Source organism: Lucilia sericata, unplaced genomic scaffold, assembly GCF_015586225.1.
Source record: "Lucilia sericata isolate MDLA Ls3-8-SP2 unplaced genomic scaffold, ASM1558622v1 Contig000595F_arrow, whole genome shotgun sequence".
In the NCBI taxonomy this organism is placed as follows: domain Eukaryota; kingdom Metazoa; phylum Arthropoda; class Insecta; order Diptera; family Calliphoridae; genus Lucilia; species Lucilia sericata.
The window spans coordinates 79019-100207 of NW_023994602.1; the positions used below are offsets into that span (position 1 = coordinate 79019).

The window sequence follows — 21189 nt, forward strand, 5'->3', positions numbered from 1 at the left end:
TTGTGCAAGCATGCTGGTGTGATATATGGTCCGAACATGAAAGCTCAATCAAATTATTGTGCCAGCATGCTGGTGTTGTGTATGGGCCCTTTTAGGTACACAAATTATTATTTTTGAAATAAAAGCCGAGAAACGACAGTTTATATCATATGCTAAATATTTATAAATTCTTAAACATATGGATATTTCGATATTTTCACATTTTATTAAAAATCTCTTTGATTTATATCACGATTTAACTTTTTATGAAAAATACAAATTATATACAGTGAATCAATCAAAGTTTTTTGCCTACCTTTTTTAAGAAAATTTTGTTTTTTGTTCATAAATAAAATCCAAAAAAAAAAACAGGTAAAAAGTAAATTTATGTTTTCCAATTGAAAATAGAGATTGTGTAGAATGGGAAAACCAAGAAAAAAATATTAAAATAAAAATTTTAGTGCATTTGTTGTTGCATTTTATTATTTTTCATTAGAATTAGCACGTCAATAAAGTATTTTGCATATTGAAGTTTCCAGTTAATTTCGTTGGGGTTTTCAAATTATTTTTTAATTGCTTTTTGGAATTTATTGTTTTATTGTTAAAAGGACACGTGTTAAGTATTTTTCAATTGTAATTTTCAAAAATCATATCCTTATTGTGTGAAACTGTGTAGTTATTTGCGTTAAAAATGTTTAAAGGGAAATAATGAGGCAGTTCCAATATAAAAAATTAGTTTAGATTTTTAGAACAAGTAAAAATCAATGAAATTCAATTATGAGATGTTTAATCAACCATTTAAAAATATAAAATATAGTAATTGATGAAATAACACAAAGAATTATGAAAAAAACGCACTAAGTTGTTTTTAAAAATCTTTAACTGCCAAAGGAGAGCGACTTGTATCTAACCTAAGATCCACAAAAGCAATATTTTTCAGCTAATACATACACTTATATATAGTTAGGACCCAAATCAAGAATAACTATCCAAATCCAGCTACGCCTACTGTATTTTATTTATAAAATAATGCATTCAAAATATGACGTAGAATATCAAAATTCTAATAGTTCTATAGTGGTATACGGTGATATCCCCATACTTAGAGTGACTAGGATGGTACTTAGTGTTAGCTTTATTGAATAAGAATCAATATTATACAACTCTAAATAAAATTCACACAGTACTTCCCAAATAGATGGGGTTTCCGCAATGTAGTTTTTTTTTATCAATACAAAATGACCAAAATCCCAGATTATTTTTATTATAATCTATAGATTTATACCCCACTAATATTTTTTTCTAGATCCAAATCCATTGATTTCCTAATATATCATGTATCCAATTCAAAATTACTTATTATTTTCGAAATTAAATCAAAGAAACGATAGATTTCATGTTAAGTCAAATATTGAAAAATTCTTATAGGCATATAGGATAATAAATCGGTTAAGAAATGTCCAAACTTAGTCGTTCCACTACTAAAATATCTAAAAAATGTTATTCTAATATATAGGAGTAATAAAAATATTAAATTTTATAAAATAATGCAGCAATATTAAAAAAATGAACAAAAAACCTAAAAAAGCAAAATACTTTATTGACCTTAAAAATTAACAATACGTCCACCTTTTATCAAAAATCTCGTTAATTAATATCACGATTTTACTTTTTATAATAGAAAATTAAAATATAAGATATTCTTTAAAAAATACAACAAGCAAATTGCTTTATTTTGCTAGAAATAATTGTTCAGATAAAGTTTTTTCTTAAAATTTATAAAATTTTACATAGGCAAATTACTTAATTGATTCACTGTACATATTATTTTTTATCAGTCAATATTGGGAACTTATAATACCGTGTAGGTCTCTACTATTGTCGTATAAGAAATATATAATGATCTTTATAGAAATGTGACCAAACCACTACCATGGAAAGTTGTCAAAAATTAAGATATATATGATAAAATCGAGTTTTAATAATTATACCCTACACCACTTTAGTGGGGAGGGTATATTGGATTTGTGCTGATGTTTGTAACATATAAAAATATTCGTCCTAGACCCACCTTAAAGTATACCAATCGGCTTAGAATCGTTTTCTGAGTCGATTAAGCTATGTCCGTCCGTCTGGCTGGCTGGCTGTCCATGTAAACCTTGTGCGCAAGCTACAGGTCGCAATTTTCAAGATAATTGGATGAAATTTGGCACGCACGTTTTATTTGACCCAAGGACGAAGCCTATTGAAAATGGTTAAAATCGGTCCATTATTTCACCTAGCCCCCATAGAACAGAACCCCCCGAAAAGGGCTTCTGAGCTCATAATTATGTTAAATATACAGATGTATCGATAAAATACGGCACAACTAAGTTTTATAGAAGTCTTGATAACCCTGCCAAATTTCATAAAGATCGGGCCCCATTTGACCCTAGCTCCCATACAAAGTCCCCTTCAGAAAATTACTTGAATGTCCCAAATTAACTTATAAACACAAATATCGCGATGAAATTCAGCACAATAAAATATTATGTAAATATAAATATATTCACAAAATTTTATCGGGCTTGGTCCATATTTGCCCCTAGCCCCCATATAAAGCCTCTTTCAGAAAATTAGTTTTTCATCCATAAATTGCTTAAATGTATCGGAACAAGGGAATATTGAAGATAAATGCGATATTATGAAAAATAAATCACATTTAATATTTATAACTGGTGTAGGGTATCATATGGTCGGCCACGCCCGACTATACTTTCTTACTTCTTTTATTTACAATTGTGGGATGTTTGTACTCTCAATTGATTAGTAAAAAGTTCCCTGTAATTGATAAAATAGATGGATATTTAAGACAAATAGTTTGTGCAATTTTTTAGTATTTCGCACAAATTTACCATGGATTAAAATGAATATAAAATTTATTTATTAAACATATGGATATTTCGATATTTTCACATTTTATTAAAAATCCTTTTGATTTATATCACGATTTAACTTTTTATGAAAGGAAATTAACAGACAAGAAAAAATTTACTTATTTTACTGAAAATAATTGTACATTCATAATTTATTTTTATAAAAATCCAAGTGTAACAATTTTTTTGTTTACTTAAATTTTTTCATTGTGTAATAATAGTATTCGCCAAGATTTATCGAAGGTGAAGCGGGTCTATCGAAAATTAAACATAAAAAATAGCGTCATAAAATTAAGAAACATTTATTTAATTTAAATGGTAAGACGAGAATAGTGAATACTATTTTAAATGAAATTAATAAGGTGACCATAGACCAGAGATTTTACCATTTCTGGCCGAAAATTATACGATCCACTCGGAACAGAAATATACGATATCATAATAATCTATTCAATTAGTTTTTTAGCTTTGAAATATCTGCGCAAATAGAGGACTTGCCATGTTGCCAATCCCAAAAGACAGCACATACTGAAAATACTAAAGAACAAAACCCGGCTGTTCGTTTTCTCTGAAAAAAAAAAATGAAGTATAAATACTCTAATTTATCTTTTTATAGATTTAAACATACCATTAGTATCTCTCATTTCTTCCTCACGTTTACGCATTAATGCAAAATCTCTAACTATAGAATCAGACAAGTCTTCTAAACGTTTCAAGTCGACTTCTAAGGGCTTTATTTTTGAGGCTTCAGCTATCTAAAAAATTTAAAAAAAAAACCTACATTGAGCGCAAATTTTTATCACAATTGACATTATACGTACACCTTCGTAGCTCTTTGTTTCGACACCTTTCTTAGTTACCAGTGATACTTCTTGAGCAATGCCTCGTTGGTCTATAATTTTTTTAATAATTTTCAATCATCATATGTAGTAGATATATTTTATGTATAAAGTATATATTTTTTATTACTTACGTGGTGGAACCTTAGAAATAAAGCAAATTTCATAAGTATCATAAACTTCAGACATAAAACTGAATTTTCCTTTCGTTATATGCTCCTTTTGTGACAAAATATGACCTTTAGTATCTCGTGCCTAAAAAATACGTAAATAATTATTATTAAAGTCTACAGTTTAGCAAATACTACTTACAATATAATCGATCACTTGTCCGGGTACATCAGAAACCTCATATTCGCCCATTACCAGTTGGTTGGCCTGTATATCTTCTTTGAGACATTTTTGTGTGTTTGGCGTCAGGTGAAACATGACACAATTCACATAACTTATTAATGCACACAATAAAAGGAGAAAAGCTGCGATTACTTTCATTTTATCTGAATAAATTTTCTAAAATTGCTTTATAAAAATTCTTTTCGCCACAATAAAAAGTAGAAAAAACTGACAGAAGAGATGAGGTGGCCGATTTGTTTTCTTAGCTGGCATTGATGCTAACTTAGCTATTGTTCATCTATAGCAACCTAAAAAATACTTTTCTAGTTTTGCGATTTTCTAGCGATTTTTACTGTTACCAGATTTTCTGATGTTTTACTATAAAAAATCGACTTTGGAATAATCGAACAATCGACTTTTTGTCGGAAAAAGTCGAAAAATCGAAAATAGTACAAAAAAGTCAAAAATAGTCGAAAATTTTAAAAAAGTGGAAAAAAATCAAAAACTCTAAAATAGTTGGAAAAAACACGAAAAAAGTAAAAAAATAGTCGAAAAAAATCGAAAAGTCGGAAAAAGTCGACTATTTATAAAATACTAAAGGTAAAAGTACACAACACGCGTTATACGCGGCAGCGCGTTATAGGCTTCTGTCAAAAAAAGTTGAAATAGTGTATTTTCATTTAACAAGTTAGCGTGTTGTGTACGCACATAAAGAAAACAACCCGACGAAAAATAAAACAAAACGTAACAGCTGTTTTATCAAAATAAAAATTTTTTTTGGTGTGGTGAGTTTTTTTTTGTTTACAAATATGTGTTTGTGCACGTGGAAAAGACGCAAAAACTCGTTTACAATATTTACATTTTCAATATGTGTTTATGCACGTGGAAAAGATTCAAAAAAATTGATTTTCATGATTTACTTTAAAAAAATTATTTTTGATCAATTAAAATATGTATATAAATGTGGAAAGGAACAAATCTGATAAAATATAAATATATTTGGGATTATATCGTTACAGAATGCCTTTTAATAAAAAACATTCAAAAAATGTTACTATGGCCGTATATATAAAATGATATATAACTGTTATCGGACGATCTTGTGCACGATAAAAACATATATAGAACTTTAAGTTGAATGTGTAGAAATCGGATAACATACATTTTTTTCCGGATTTCATCGTTCTAGGGTGTGTACTACAACAACAAACTTTTTTTTTACAAAAAATGTTACTATGGCCGTATATAGAAAATGATATATAACTGCTATTGGACGATCTTGTGCACGATAAAAACCAATATAGAACTTTAAGTTGGAAGTGTAGAAATCGGATGGCATACATTTTTTTCCGGATTTCATCGTTCTAGGGTGTGTACTACAACAACAAACTTTTTTTTTTACAAAAAATGTTACTATGGCCGTATATATAAAATGATATATAACTGCTATCGGACGATCTTGTGCACGATAAAAACCTATATAGAACTTTAAGTTGGAAGTGTAGAAATCGGATGGCATACATTTTTTTCCGGATTTCATCGTTCTAGGGTGTGTACTACAACAACAAACTTTTTTTTTACAAAAAATGTTGCTATGGTCGTATATATAAAATGATATATAACTGCTTTCGGACGATCTTGTGCACGATAAAACCCTATATAGAACTTTAAGTTGGAAGTGTAGAAATCGGATGGTATACATTTTTTTCTGGATTTCATCGTTCTAGGGTGTGTACTACAACAACAAACTTTTTTTTTACAAAAAATGTTACTATGGTCGTATATATAAAATTATATATAACTGCTATCGGACGATCTTGTGCACGATAAAAACCTATATAGAACTTTAAGTTGGAAGTGTAGAAATCGGATGGCATACATTTTTTTCCGGATTTCATCGTTCTAGGGTGTGTACTACAACAACAAACTTTTTTTTTACAAAAAATGTTACTATGGTCGTATATATAAAATGATATATAACTGCTATCGGACGATCTTGTGCACGATAAAAACCTACATAGAACTTTAAGTTGGAAGTGTAGAAATCGGATGACAAACCTTTTTTCCGAATTTCATCGTTCTAGGGTGTGTACTACAACAACAAACTTTTTTTTTACAAAAAATGTTACTATGGCTGTATATATAAAATGATATATAACTGCTATCGGACGATCTTGTGCATGATAAAAACCTCTATAGAACTTTAAGTTGGAAGTGTAGAAATCGGATGGCATACATTTTTTTCCTGATTTCATCGTTCTAGGGTATGTACTCCAACAACAAACTTTTTTTTTACAAAAAATGTTACTATGGCCGTATATATAAAATGATATATAACTGCTATCGGACGATCTTGTGCACAATAGAAACCTATATAGAACTTTAAGTTGGAAGTGTGAAAATCGGATGGCATAAATTTTTTTCCGGATTTCATCGTTCTAGGGTGTGTACTACAACAACAAACTTTTTTTTACAAAAAATATGACTATAGCCATATATAGAAAATTATATATAACTACTAACGGTTGGAAGTGTAGAAATCGGATGGCATAATCTGTTAGCGATTTTAGCTAGGGTCAACTGTGGACCGACCCTTACAAAATTCAACAGATACATTTTGTTTCATATAAAAGTTGTCATGTCGAATTTTATAGATATACATTTTTAAGCTAGTTATGAGCGGTATTAATTTCCCGAGGTGGACCTTATATCGGGGATAGGTTAAATTATGGACCGATCCCCTTAAATTTGACAAAACGATTTTGACTTATTTTTTATGTGGAATTTCTTTACTATATTGGTATTTCTATTACAATTATTGGAGTTAATATCTTTTTCTGAAGGGGAACTTATATGGGGGTAGGGTCAATTTTGGACCAACCCAGAAATGTTTTGGAACTTATAAATCTTGTAAAATAATTTCCTGAGAGGAACCTTATATGAGAGCAGTGTCAAATATGAAGCGATCCTCATAAAATTTGGCAAAAAGATTTTAGTTCCTATAAAACTTGTTTTTGTCGTTTTTCCTCGTTATACTGGAATATTGAAGCTCAATAATAAACTCCGTCAACTAAATATATTTTGGCAAATATTGGCTAAGATCCCAGTATATACTTTTATGGATTTTAGACCAATATTTCGATGTGTTACAAACGATGACTCCCTGATGAGTTTATCGTATACCGATATTGTCCATTTTCAATAAAAAACTCCATCAACTAAAATTATTTTGGCAAATATTGGCTAGATGGTCTTAGACTGTAATAAGATCCCAGCATATACTTTTATGGACATTAGACCAATATTTCGATGTGTTACAAACGGTGTAAAACGTTCCTTGACTCCTTGATGGGTTGTGTCTCACAAGTGGTGATTTAGCGATCTTGAAAGACTTGACGGAACTATAGGGGATCACATTGTTCGCCGGTATCTTGTAAGATTTTAGGTTGATAGTCATGCAGTACTTAAAGCATTAATATGTCATAGCTGTATTCTTGCATAGTTGTAGAATGAAGAAAAGATCTAAGTGTTATTATGAGACCGTTTACAATAAGGCTGTGTTGGGTACCAGGACCCTGCAATATACACAAATGAGGTATCTGGCGAACTGATACGATGAGGCTCGAATCTTGCCCCATATGAACGGAACAAGAAGTTAAAGCCACCCCTTTTTCATTTTTTAGGTTGATCTCCGATGGATTCCGTGACTCTATCAACCAGTCATGGAATATAGAATTGCACATTATATAAGAACACTTGCACTGGCTATAAAACATTATTAAAATACATAAATTTTTCTTAGCACAAAATAAATATGTCTAATAATAATTTGTACATAAATTTTTCTTAGCACAAAATAAATATGTCTAATAATAATTTGTTTTGTTTACGTTTTTACAGAAACTCACCACACAACAATCAAAAACAGCTGTTAGGGTTTGCTGTTTTATCAAAAGGTTGTTTTATTAACGGGTATCAAAAAAGTCAAAAATAGTCGAAAATTTTAAAAAAGTGGAAAAAAATCAAAAACTCTAAAATAGTTGGAAAAACACGAAAAAAGTAAAAAAATAGTCGAAAAAAATCGAAAAGTCGGAAAAAGTCGACTATTTATAAAATACTAAAGGTAAAAGTACACAACACGCGTTATACGCGGCAGCGCGTTATAGGCTTCTGTCAAAAAAAGTTGAAATAGTGTATTTTCATTTAACAAGTTAGCGTGTTGTGTACGCACATAAAGAAAACAACCCGACGAAAAATAAAACAAACCGTAACAGCTGTTTTATCAAAATAAAAATTTTTTTTGGTGTGGTGAGTTTTTTTTTGTTTACAAATATGTGTTTGTGCACGTGGAAAAGACGCAAAAACTCGTTTACAATATTTACATTTTCAATATGTGTTTATGCACGTGGAAAAGATTCAAAAAAATTGATTTTCATGATTTACTTTAAAAAAATTATTTTTGATCAATTAAAATATGTATATAAATGTGGAAAGGAACAAATCTGATAAAATATAAATATATTTGGGATTATATCGTTACAGAATGCCTTTTAATAAAAAACATTCAAAAAATGTTACTATGGCCGTATATATAAAATGATATATAACTGTTATCGGACGATCTTGTGCACGATAAAAACATATATAGAACTTTAAGTTGAATGTGTAGAAATCGGATAACATACATTTTTTTCCGGATTTCATCGTTCTAGGGTGTGTACTACAACAACAAACTTTTTTTTTACAAAAAATGTTACTATGGCCGTATATAGAAAATGATATATAACTGCTATTGGACGATCTTGTGCACGATAAAAACCAATATAGAACTTTAAGTTGGAAGTGTAGAAATCGGATGGCATACATTTTTTTCCGGATTTCATCGTTCTAGGGTGTGTACTACAACAACAAACTTTTTTTTTTACAAAAAATGTTACTATGGCCGTATATATAAAATGATATATAACTGCTATCGGACGATCTTGTGCACGATAAAAACCTATATAGAACTTTAAGTTGGAAGTGTAGAAATCGGATGGCATACATTTTTTCCGGATTTCATCGTTCTAGGGTGTGTACTACAACAACAAACTTTTTTTTTACAAAAAATGTTGCTATGGTCGTATATATAAAATGATATATAACTGCTTTCGGACGATCTTGTGCACGATAAAACCCTATATAGAACTTTAAGTTGGAAGTGTAGAAATCGGATGGTATACATTTTTTTTTGGATTTCATCGTTCTAGGGTGTGTACTACAACAACAAACTTTTTTTTTACAAAAAATGTTACTATGGTCGTATATATAAAATTATATATAACTGCTATCGGACGATCTTGTGCACGATAAAAACCTATATAGAACTTTAAGTTGGAAGTGTAGAAATCGGATGGCATACATTTTTTTCCGGATTTCATCGTTCTAGGGTGTGTACTACAACAACAAACTTTTTTTTTACAAAAAATGTTACTATGGTCGTATATATAAAATGATATATAACTGCTATCGGACGATCTTGTGCACGATAAAAACCTACATAGAACTTTAAGTTGGAAGTGTAGAAATCGGATGACAAACCTTTTTTCCGAATTTCATCGTTCTAGGGTGTGTACTACAACAACAAACTTTTTTTTTACAAAAAATGTTACTATGGCTGTATATATAAAATGATATATAACTGCTATCGGACGATCTTGTGCATGATAAAAACCTCTATAGAACTTTAAGTTGGAAGTGTAGAAATCGGATGGCATACATTTTTTTCCTGATTTCATCGTTCTAGGGTATGTACTCCAACAACAAACTTTTTTTTTACAAAAAATGTTACTATGGCCGTATATATAAAATGATATATAACTGCTATCGGACGATCTTGTGCACAATAGAAACCTATATAGAACTTTAAGTTGGAAGTGTGAAAATCGGATGGCATAAATTTTTTTCCGGATTTCATCGTTCTAGGGTGTGTACTACAACAACAAACTTTTTTTTACAAAAAATATGACTATAGCCATATATAGAAAATTATATATAACTACTAACGGTTGGAAGTGTAGAAATCGGATGGCATAATCTGTTAGCGATTTTAGCTAGGGTCAACTGTGGACCGACCCTTACAAAATTCAACAGATACATTTTGTTTCATATAAAAGTTGTCATGTCGAATTTTATAGATATACATTTTTAAGCTAGTTATGAGCGGTATTAATTTCCCGAGGTGGACCTTATATCGGGGATAGGTTAAATTATGGACCGATCCCCTTAAATTTGACAAAACGATTTTGACTTATTTTTTATGTGGAATTTCTTTACTATATTGGTATTTCTATTACAATTATTGGAGTTAATATCTTTTTCTGAAGGGGAACTTATATGGGGGTAGGGTCAATTTTGGACCAACCCAGAAATGTTTTGGAACTTATAAATCTTGTAAAATAATTTCCTGAGAGGAACCTTATATGAGAGCAGTGTCAAATATGAAGCGATCCTCATAAAATTTGGCAAAAAGATTTTAGTTCCTATAAAACTTGTTTTTGTCGTTTTTCCTCGTTATACTGGAATATTGAAGCTCAATAATAAACTCCGTCAACTAAATATATTTTGGCAAATATTGGCTAAGATCCCAGTATATACTTTTATGGATTTTAGACCAATATTTCGATGTGTTACAAACGATGACTCCCTGATGAGTTTATCGTATACCGATATTGTCCATTTTCAATAAAAAACTCCATCAACTAAAATTATTTTGGCAAATATTGGCTAGATGGTCTTAGACTGTAATAAGATCCCAGCATATACTTTTATGGACATTAGACCAATATTTCGATGTGTTACAAACGGTGTAAAACGTTCCTTGACTCCTTGATGGGTTGTGTCTCACAAGTGGTGATTTAGCGATCTTGAAAGACTTGACGGAACTATAGGGGATCACATTGTTCGCCGGTCTCTTGTAAGATTTTAGGTTGATAGTCATGCAGTACTTAAAGCATTAATATGTCATAGCTGTATTCTTGCATAGTTGTAGAATGAAGAAAAGATCTAAGTGTTATTATGAGACCGTTTACAATAAGGCTGTGTTGGGTACCAGGACCCTGCAATATACACAAATGAGGTATCTGGCGAACTGATACGATGAGGCTCGAATCTTGCCCCATATGAACGGAACAAGAAGTTAAAGCCACCCCTTTTTCATTTTTTAGGTTGATCTCCGATGGATTCCGTGACTCTATCAACCAGTCATGGAATATAGAATTGCACATTATATAAGAACACTTGCACTGGCTATAAAACATTATTAAAATACATAAATTTTTCTTAGCACAAAATAAATATGTCTAATAATAATTTGTACATAAATTTTTCTTAGCACAAAATAAATATGTCTAATAATAATTTGTTTTGTTTACGTTTTTACAGAAACTCACCACACAACAATCAAAAACAGCTGTTAGGGTTTGCTGTTTTATCAAAAGGTTGTTTTATTAACGGGTATACGCACATAAAGAAAACAACCCGACGAAAAATAAAACAAACCGTAACAGCTGTTTTATCAAAATAAAAATTTTTTTTGGTGTGGTGAGTTTTTTTTTTGTTTACAAATATGTGTTTGTGCACGTGGAAAAGACGCAAAAACTCGTTTACAATATTTACATTTTCAATATGTGTTTATGCACGTGGAAAAGATTCAAAAAAATTGATTTTCATGATTTACTTTAAAAAAATTATTTTTGATCAATTAAAATATGTATATAAATGTGGAAAGGAACAAATCTGATAAAATATAAATATATTTGGGATTATATCGTTACAGAATGCCTTTTAATAAAAAACATTCAAAAAATGTTACTATGGCCGTATATATAAAATGATATATAACTGTTATCGGACGATCTTGTGCACGATAAAAACATATATAGAACTTTAAGTTGAATGTGTAGAAATCGGATAACATACATTTTTTTCCGGATTTCATCGTTCTAGGGTGTGTACTACAACAACAAACTTTTTTTTTACAAAAAATGTTACTATGGCCGTATATAGAAAATGATATATAACTGCTATTGGACGATCTTGTGCACGATAAAAACCAATATAGAACTTTAAGTTGGAAGTGTAGAAATCGGATGGCATACATTTTTTTCCGGATTTCATCGTTCTAGGGTGTGTACTACAACAACAAACTTTTTTTTTTACAAAAAATGTTACTATGGCCGTATATATAAAATGATATATAACTGCTATCGGACGATCTTGTGCACGATAAAAACCTATATAGAACTTTAAGTTGGAAGTGTAGAAATCGGATGGCATACATTTTTTTCCGGATTTCATCGTTCTAGGGTGTGTACTACAACAACAAACTTTTTTTTTACAAAAAATGTTGCTATGGTCGTATATATAAAATGATATATAACTGCTTTCGGACGATCTTGTGCACGATAAAACCCTATATAGAACTTTAAGTTGGAAGTGTAGAAATCGGATGGTATACATTTTTTTCTGGATATCATCGTTCTAGGGTGTGTACTACAACAACAAACTTTTTTTTTACAAAAAATGTTACTATGGTCGTATATATAAAATTATATATAACTGCTATCGGACGATCTTGTGCACGATAAAAACCTATATAGAACTTTAAGTTGGAAGTGTAGAAATCGGATGGCATACATTTTTTTCCGGATTTCATCGTTCTAGGGTGTGTACTACAACAACAAACTTTTTTTTTACAAAAAATGTTACTATGGTCGTATATATAAAATGATATATAACTGCTATCGGACGATCTTGTGCACGATAAAAACCTACATAGAACTTTAAGTTGGAAGTGTAGAAATCGGATGACAAACCTTTTTTCCGAATTTCATCGTTCTAGGGTGTGTACTACAACAACAAACTTTTTTTTTACAAAAAATGTTACTATGGCTGTATATATAAAATGATATATAACTGCTATCGGACGATCTTGTGCATGATAAAAACCTCTATAGAACTTTAAGTTGGAAGTGTAGAAATCGGATGGCATACATTTTTTTCCTGATTTCATCGTTCTAGGGTATGTACTCCAACAACAAACTTTTTTTTTACAAAAAATGTTACTATGGCCGTATATATAAAATGATATATAACTGCTATCGGACGATCTTGTGCACAATAGAAACCTATATAGAACTTTAAGTTGGAAGTGTGAAAATCGGATGGCATAAATTTTTTTCCGGATTTCATCGTTCTAGGGTGTGTACTACAACAACAAACTTTTTTTTACAAAAAATATGACTATAGCCATATATAGAAAATTATATATAACTACTAACGGTTGGAAGTGTAGAAATCGGATGGCATAATCTGTTAGCGATTTTAGCTAGGGTCAACTGTGGACCGACCCTTACAAAATTCAACAGATACATTTTGTTTCATATAAAAGTTGTCATGTCGAATTTTATAGATATACATTTTTAAGCTAGTTATGAGCGGTATTAATTTCCCGAGGTGGACCTTATATCGGGGATAGGTTAAATTATGGACCGATCCCCTTAAATTTGACAAAACGATTTTGACTTATTTTTTATGTGGAATTTCTTTACTATATTGGTATTTCTATTACAATTATTGGAGTTAATATCTTTTTCTGAAGGGGAACTTATATGGGGGTAGGGTCAATTTTGGACCAACCCAGAAATGTTTTGGAACTTATAAATCTTGTAAAATAATTTCCTGAGAGGAACCTTATATGAGAGCAGTGTCAAATATGAAGCGATCCTCATAAAATTTGGCAAAAAGATTTTAGTTCCTATAAAACTTGTTTTTGTCGTTTTTCCTCGTTATACTGGAATATTGAAGCTCAATAATAAACTCCGTCAACTAAATATATTTTGGCAAATATTGGCTAAGATCCCAGTATATACTTTTATGGATTTTAGACCAATATTTCGATGTGTTACAAACGATGACTCCCTGATGAGTTTATCGTATACCGATATTGTCCATTTTCAATAAAAAACTCCATCAACTAAAATTATTTTGGCAAATATTGGCTAGATGGTCTTAGACTGTAATAAGATCCCAGCATATACTTTTATGGACATTAGACCAATATTTCGATGTGTTACAAACGGTGTAAAACGTTCCTTGACTCCTTGATGGGTTGTGTCTCACAAGTGGTGATTTAGCGATCTTGAAAGACTTGACGGAACTATAGGGGATCACATTGTTCGCCGGTCTCTTGTAAGATTTTAGGTTGATAGTCATGCAGTACTTAAAGCATTAATATGTCATAGCTGTATTCTTGCATAGTTGTAGAATGAAGAAAAGATCTAAGTGTTATTATGAGACCGTTTACAATAAGGCTGTGTTGGGTACCAGGACCCTGCAATATACACAAATGAGGTATCTGGCGAACTGATACGATGAGGCTCGAATCTTGCCCCATATGAACGGAACAAGAAGTTAAAGCCACCCCTTTTTCATTTTTTAGGTTGATCTCCGATGGATTCCGTGACTCTATCAACCAGTCATGGAATATAGAATTGCACATTATATAAGAACACTTGCACTGGCTATAAAACATTATTAAAATACATAAATTTTTCTTAGCACAAAATAAATATGTCTAATAATAATTTGTACATAAATTTTTCTTAGCACAAAATAAATATGTCTAATAATAATTTGTTTTGTTTACGTTTTTACAGAAACTCACCACACAACAATCAAAAACAGCTGTTAGGGTTTGCTGTTTTATCAAAAGGTTGTTTTATTAACGGGTATCAAAAAAGTCAAAAATAGTCGAAAATTTTAAAAAAGTGGAAAAAAATCAAAAACTCTAAAATAGTTGGAAAAACACGAAAAAAGTAAAAAAATAGTCGAAAAAAATCGAAAAGTCGGAAAAAGTCGACTATTTATAAAATACTAAAGGTAAAAGTACACAACACGCGTTATACGCGGCAGCGCGTTATAGGCTTCTGTCAAAAAAAGTTGAAATAGTGTATTTTCATTTAACAAGTTAGCGTGTTGTGTACGCACATAAAGAAAACAACCCGACGAAAAATAAAACAAACCGTAACAGCTGTTTTATCAAAATAAAAATTTTTTTTGGTGTGGTGAGTTTTTTTTTGTTTACAAATATGTGTTTGTGCACGTGGAAAAGACGCAAAAACTCGTTTACAATATTTACATTTTCAATATGTGTTTATGCACGTGGAAAAGATTCAAAAAAATTGATTTTCATGATTTACTTTAAAAAAATTATTTTTGATCAATTAAAATATGTATATAAATGTGGAAAGGAACAAATCTGATAAAATATAAATATATTTGGGATTATATCGTTACAGAATGCCTTTTAATAAAAAACATTCAAAAAATGTTACTATGGCCGTATATATAAAATGATATATAACTGTTATCGGACGATCTTGTGCACGATAAAAACATATATAGAACTTTAAGTTGAATGTGTAGAAATCGGATAACATACATTTTTTTCCGGATTTCATCGTTCTAGGGTGTGTACTACAACAACAAACTTTTTTTTTACAAAAAATGTTACTATGGCCGTATATAGAAAATGATATATAACTGCTATTGGACGATCTTGTGCACGATAAAAACCAATATAGAACTTTAAGTTGGAAGTGTAGAAATCGGATGGCATACATTTTTTTCCGGATTTCATCGTTCTAGGGTGTGTACTACAACAACAAACTTTTTTTTTTACAAAAAATGTTACTATGGCCGTATATATAAAATGATATATAACTGCTATCGGACGATCTTGTGCACGATAAAAACCTATATAGAACTTTAAGTTGGAAGTGTAGAAATCGGATGGCATACATTTTTTTCCGGATTTCATCGTTCTAGGGTGTGTACTACAACAACAAACTTTTTTTTTACAAAAAATGTTGCTATGGTCGTATATATAAAATGATATATAACTGCTTTCGGACGATCTTGTGCACGATAAAACCCTATATAGAACTTTAAGTTGGAAGTGTAGAAATCGGATGGTATACATTTTTTTCTGGATTTCATCGTTCTAGGGTGTGTACTACAACAACAAACTTTTTTTTTACAAAAAATGTTACTATGGTCGTATATATAAAATTATATATAACTGCTATCGGACGATCTTGTGCACGATAAAAACCTATATAGAACTTTAAGTTGGAAGTGTAGAAATCGGATGGCATACATTTTTTTCCGGATTTCATCGTTCTAGGGTGTGTACTACAACAACAAACTTTTTTTTTACAAAAAATGTTACTATGGTCGTATATATAAAATGATATATAACTGCTATCGGACGATCTTGTGCACGATAAAAACCTACATAGAACTTTAAGTTGGAAGTGTAGAAATCGGATGACAAACCTTTTTTCCGAATTTCATCGTTCTAGGGTGTGTACTACAACAACAAACTTTTTTTTTACAAAAAATGTTACTATGGCTGTATATATAAAATGATATATAACTGCTATCGGACGATCTTGTGCATGATAAAAACCTCTATAGAACTTTAAGTTGGAAGTGTAGAAATCGGATGGCATACATTTTTTTCCTGATTTCATCGTTCTAGGGTATGTACTCCAACAACAAACTTTTTTTTTACAAAAAATGTTACTATGGCCGTATATATAAAATGATATATAACTGCTATCGGACGATCTTGTGCACAATAGAAACCTATATAGAACTTTAAGTTGGAAGTGTGAAAATCGGATGGCATAAATTTTTTTCCGGATTTCATCGTTCTAGGGTGTGTACTACAACAACAAACTTTTTTTTACAAAAAATATGACTATAGCCATATATAGAAAATTATATATAACTACTAACGGTTGGAAGTGTAGAAATCGGATGGCATAATCTGTTAGCGATTTTAGCTAGGGTCAACTGTGGACCGACCCTTACAAAATTCAACAGATACATTTTGTTTCATATAAAAGTTGTCATGTCGAATTTTATAGATATACATTTTTAAGCTAGTTATGAGCGGTATTAATTTCCCGAGGTGGACCTTATATCGGGGATAGGTTAAATTATGGACCGATCCCCTTAAATTTGACAAAACGATTTTGACTTATTTTTTATGTGGAATTTCTTTACTATATTGGTATTTCTATTACAATTATTGGAGTTAATATCTTTTTCTGAAGGGGAACTTATATGGGGGTAGGGTCAATTTTGGACCAACCCAGAAATGTTTTGGAACTTATAAATCTTGTAAAATAATTTCCTGAGAGGAACCTTATATGAGAGCAGTGTCAAATATGAAGCGATCCTCATAAAATTTGGCAAAAAGATTTTAGTTCCTATAAAACTTGTTTTTGTCGTTTTTCCTCGTTATACTGGAATATTGAAGCTCAATAATAAACTCCGTCAACTAAATATATTTTGGCAAATATTGGCTAAGATCCCAGTATATACTTTTATGGATTTTAGACCAATATTTCGATGTGTTACAAACGATGACTCCCTGATGAGTTTATCGTATACCGATATTGTCCATTTTCAATAAAAAACTCCATCAACTAAAATTATTTTGGCAAATATTGGCTAGATGGTCTTAGACTGTAATAAGATCCCAGCATATACTTTTATGGACATTAGACCAATATTTCGATGTGTTACAAACGGTGTAAAACGTTCCTTGACTCCTTGATGGGTTGTGTCTCACAAGTGGTGATTTAGCGATCTTGAAAGACTTGACGGAACTATAGGGGATCACATTGTTCGCCGGTCTCTTGTAAGATTTTAGGTTGATAGTCATGCAGTACTTAAAGCATTAATATGTCATAGCTGTATTCTTGCATAGTTGTAGAATGAAGAAAAGATCTAAGTGTTATTATGAGACCGTTTACAATAAGGCTGTGTTGGGTACCAGGACCCTGCAATATACACAAATGAGGTATCTGGCGAACTGATACGATGAGGCTCGAATCTTGCCCCATATGAACGGAACAAGAAGTTAAAGCCACCCCTTTTTCATTTTTTAGGTTGATCTCCGATGGATTCCGTGACTCTATCAACCAGTCATGGAATATAGAATTGCACATTATATAAGAACACTTGCACTGGCTATAAAACATTATTAAAATACATAAATTTTTCTTAGCACAAAATAAATATGTCTAATAATAATTTGTACATAAATTTTTCTTAGCACAAAATAAATATGTCTAATAATAATTTGTTTTGTTTACGTTTTTACAGAAACTCACCACACAACAATCAAAAACAGCTGTTAGGGTTTGCTGTTTTATCAAAAGGTTGTTTTATTAACGGGTATTTGTGTACGCACATAAAGAAAACAACCCGACGAAAAATAAAACAAACCGTAACAGCTGTTTTATCAAAATAAAAATTTTTTTTGGTGTGGTGAGTTTTTTTTTGTTTACAAATATGTGTTTGTGCACGTGGAAAAGACGCAAAAACTCGTTTACAATATTTACATTTTCAATATGTGTTTATGCACGTGGAAAAGATCCAAAAAAATTGATTTTCATGATTTACTTTAAAAAAATTATTTTTGATCAATTAAAATATGTATATAAATGTGGAAAGGAACAAATCCTTTTAATAAAAAACATTCAAAAAATGTTACTATGGCCGTATATATAAAATGATATATAACTGTTATCGGACGATCTTGTGCACGATAAAAACATATATAGAACTTTAAGTTGAATGTGTAGAAATCGGATAACATACATTTTTTTCCGGATTTCATCGTTCTAGGGTGTGTACTACAACAACAAACTTTTTTTTTACAAAAAATGTTACTATGGCCGTATATAGAAAATGATATATAACTGCTATTGGACGATCTTGTGCACGATAAAAACCAATATAGAACTTTAAGTTGGAAGTGTAGAAATCGGATGGCATACATTTTTTTCCTGATTTCATCGTTCTAGGGTATGTACTCCAACAACAAACTTTTTTTTTACAAAAAATGTTACTATGGCCGTATATATAAAATGATATATAACTGCTATCGGACGATCTTGTGCACAATAGAAACCTATATAGAACTTTAAGTTGGAAGTGTGAAAATCGGATGGCATAAATTTTTTTCCGGATTTCATCGTTCTAGGGTGTGTACTACAACAACAAACTTTTTTTTACAAAAAATATGACTATAGCCATATATAGAAAATTATATATAACTACTAACGGTTGGAAGTGTAGAAATCGGATGGCATAATCTGTTAGCGATTTTAGCTAGGGTCAACTGTGGACCGACCCTTACAAAATTCAACAGATACATTTTGTTTCATATAAAAGTTGTCATGTCGAATTTTATAGATATACATTTTTAAGCTAGTTATGAGCGGTATTAATTTCCCGAGGTGGACCTTATATCGGGGATAGGTTAAATTATGGACCGATCCCCTTAAATTTGACAAAACGATTTTGACTTATTTTTTATGTGGAATTTCTTTACTATATTGGTATTTCTATTACAATTATTGGAGTTAATATCTTTTTCTGAAGGGGAACTTATATGGGGGTAGGGTCAATTTTGGACCAACCCAGAAATGTTTTGGAACTTATAAATCTTGTAAAATAATTTCCTGAGAGCAGTGTCAAATATGAAGCGATCCTCATAAAATTTGGCAAAAAGATTTTAGTTCCTATAAAACTTGTTTTTGTCGTTTTTCCTCGTTATACTGGAATATTGAAGCTCAATAATAAACTCCGTCAACTAAATATATTTTGGCAAATATTGGCTAAGATCCCAGTATATACTTTTATGGATTTTAGACCAATATTTCGATGTGTTACAAACGATGACTCCCTGATGAGTTTATCGTATACCGATATTGTCCATTTTCAATAAAAAACTCCATCAACTAAAATTATTTTGGCAAATATTGGCTAGATGGTCTTAGACTGTAATAAGATCCCAGCATATACTTTTATGGACATTAGACCAATATTTCGATGTGTTACAAACGGTGTAAAACGTTCCTTGACTCCTTGATGGGTTGTGTCTCACAAGTGGTGATTTAGCGATCTTGAAAGACTTGACGGAACTATAGGGGATCACATTGTTCGCCGGTCTCTTGTAAGATTTTAGGTTGATAGTCATGCAGTACTTAAAGCATTAATATGTCATAGCTGTATTCTTGCATAGTTGTAGAATGAAGAAAAGATCTAAGTGTTATTATGAGACCGTTTACAATAAGGCTGTGTTGGGTACCAGGACCCTGCAATATACACAAATGAGGTATCTGGCGAACTGATACGATGAGGCTCGAATCTTGCCCCATATGAACGGAACAAGAAGTTAAAGCCACCCCTTTTTCATTTTTTAGGTTGATCTCCGATGGATTCCGTGACTCTATCAACCAGTCATGGAATATAGAATTGCACATTATATAAGAACACTTGCACTGGCTATAAAACATTATTAAAATACATAAATTTTTCTTAGCACAAAATAAATATGTCTAATAATAATTTGTACATAAATTTTTCTTAGCACAAAATAAATATGTCTAATAATAATTTGTTTTGTTTACGTTTTTACAGAAACTCACCACACAACAATCAAAAACAGCTGTTAGGGTTTGCTGTTTTATCAAAAGGTTGTTTTATTAACGGGTATTAAAAGTCACTTATAATTAAATGGAAAAGTCGAAAAACCGACTTTTCATAAAATGAAAAAAGTCAACTTTTAATTAAATGCAAAAAGTCGACATTTCTTTTTAACTATAGAACCCTACTATGTCTAGCCCAGCGTACACTAAACAGGTATATGCATCACTACGACAATACAAAAACAACATGTATTTTGTTTTTGTACAAATGTCAAACTCAACTGATTGAAATAAAAACAAAAAAAATTTTGACGTTTGTTTTTGAAATAAGAAAAACATTTGTTTTAATAAAACTAAAAATAATGCCATCCGACGTAATTAATCTGTAAATGGGTAAGAATTGCAGTTATAAGAAGGAAACATATACATACCTGGAGTAAGTGGAGTTATTTAATTGTGTTTAGGTCTTGTTTTTCTAATGTAATTTTGTTTTGTATGACAACCAACGAAAACAAACAAGCTCTTATCGTTCCCACGACAATTGGACATTCGCCCCGGTCAAAGATTCTC

At 30.8% G+C, this 21189-nt stretch overlaps 1 protein-coding gene across 1 annotated transcript; it reads right to left on the reverse strand.

Moving 5' to 3' along the window:
• Positions 1-3172: 3172 nt before the first annotated feature.
• LOC119606506 (transmembrane emp24 domain-containing protein bai) lies at positions 3173-4359 on the reverse strand. The gene is made up of 5 exons (XM_037960039.1): positions 4046-4359; positions 3868-3988; positions 3716-3786; positions 3523-3649; positions 3173-3462 (listed from the first exon to the last, which is right to left on the reverse strand). Exons 1-5 carry the CDS (start codon positions 4223-4225, stop codon positions 3341-3343), a joined length of 621 nt encoding a protein of 206 aa, XP_037815967.1. The 5' UTR covers positions 4226-4359; the 3' UTR covers positions 3173-3340.
• Positions 4360-21189: the final 16830 nt, after the last annotated feature.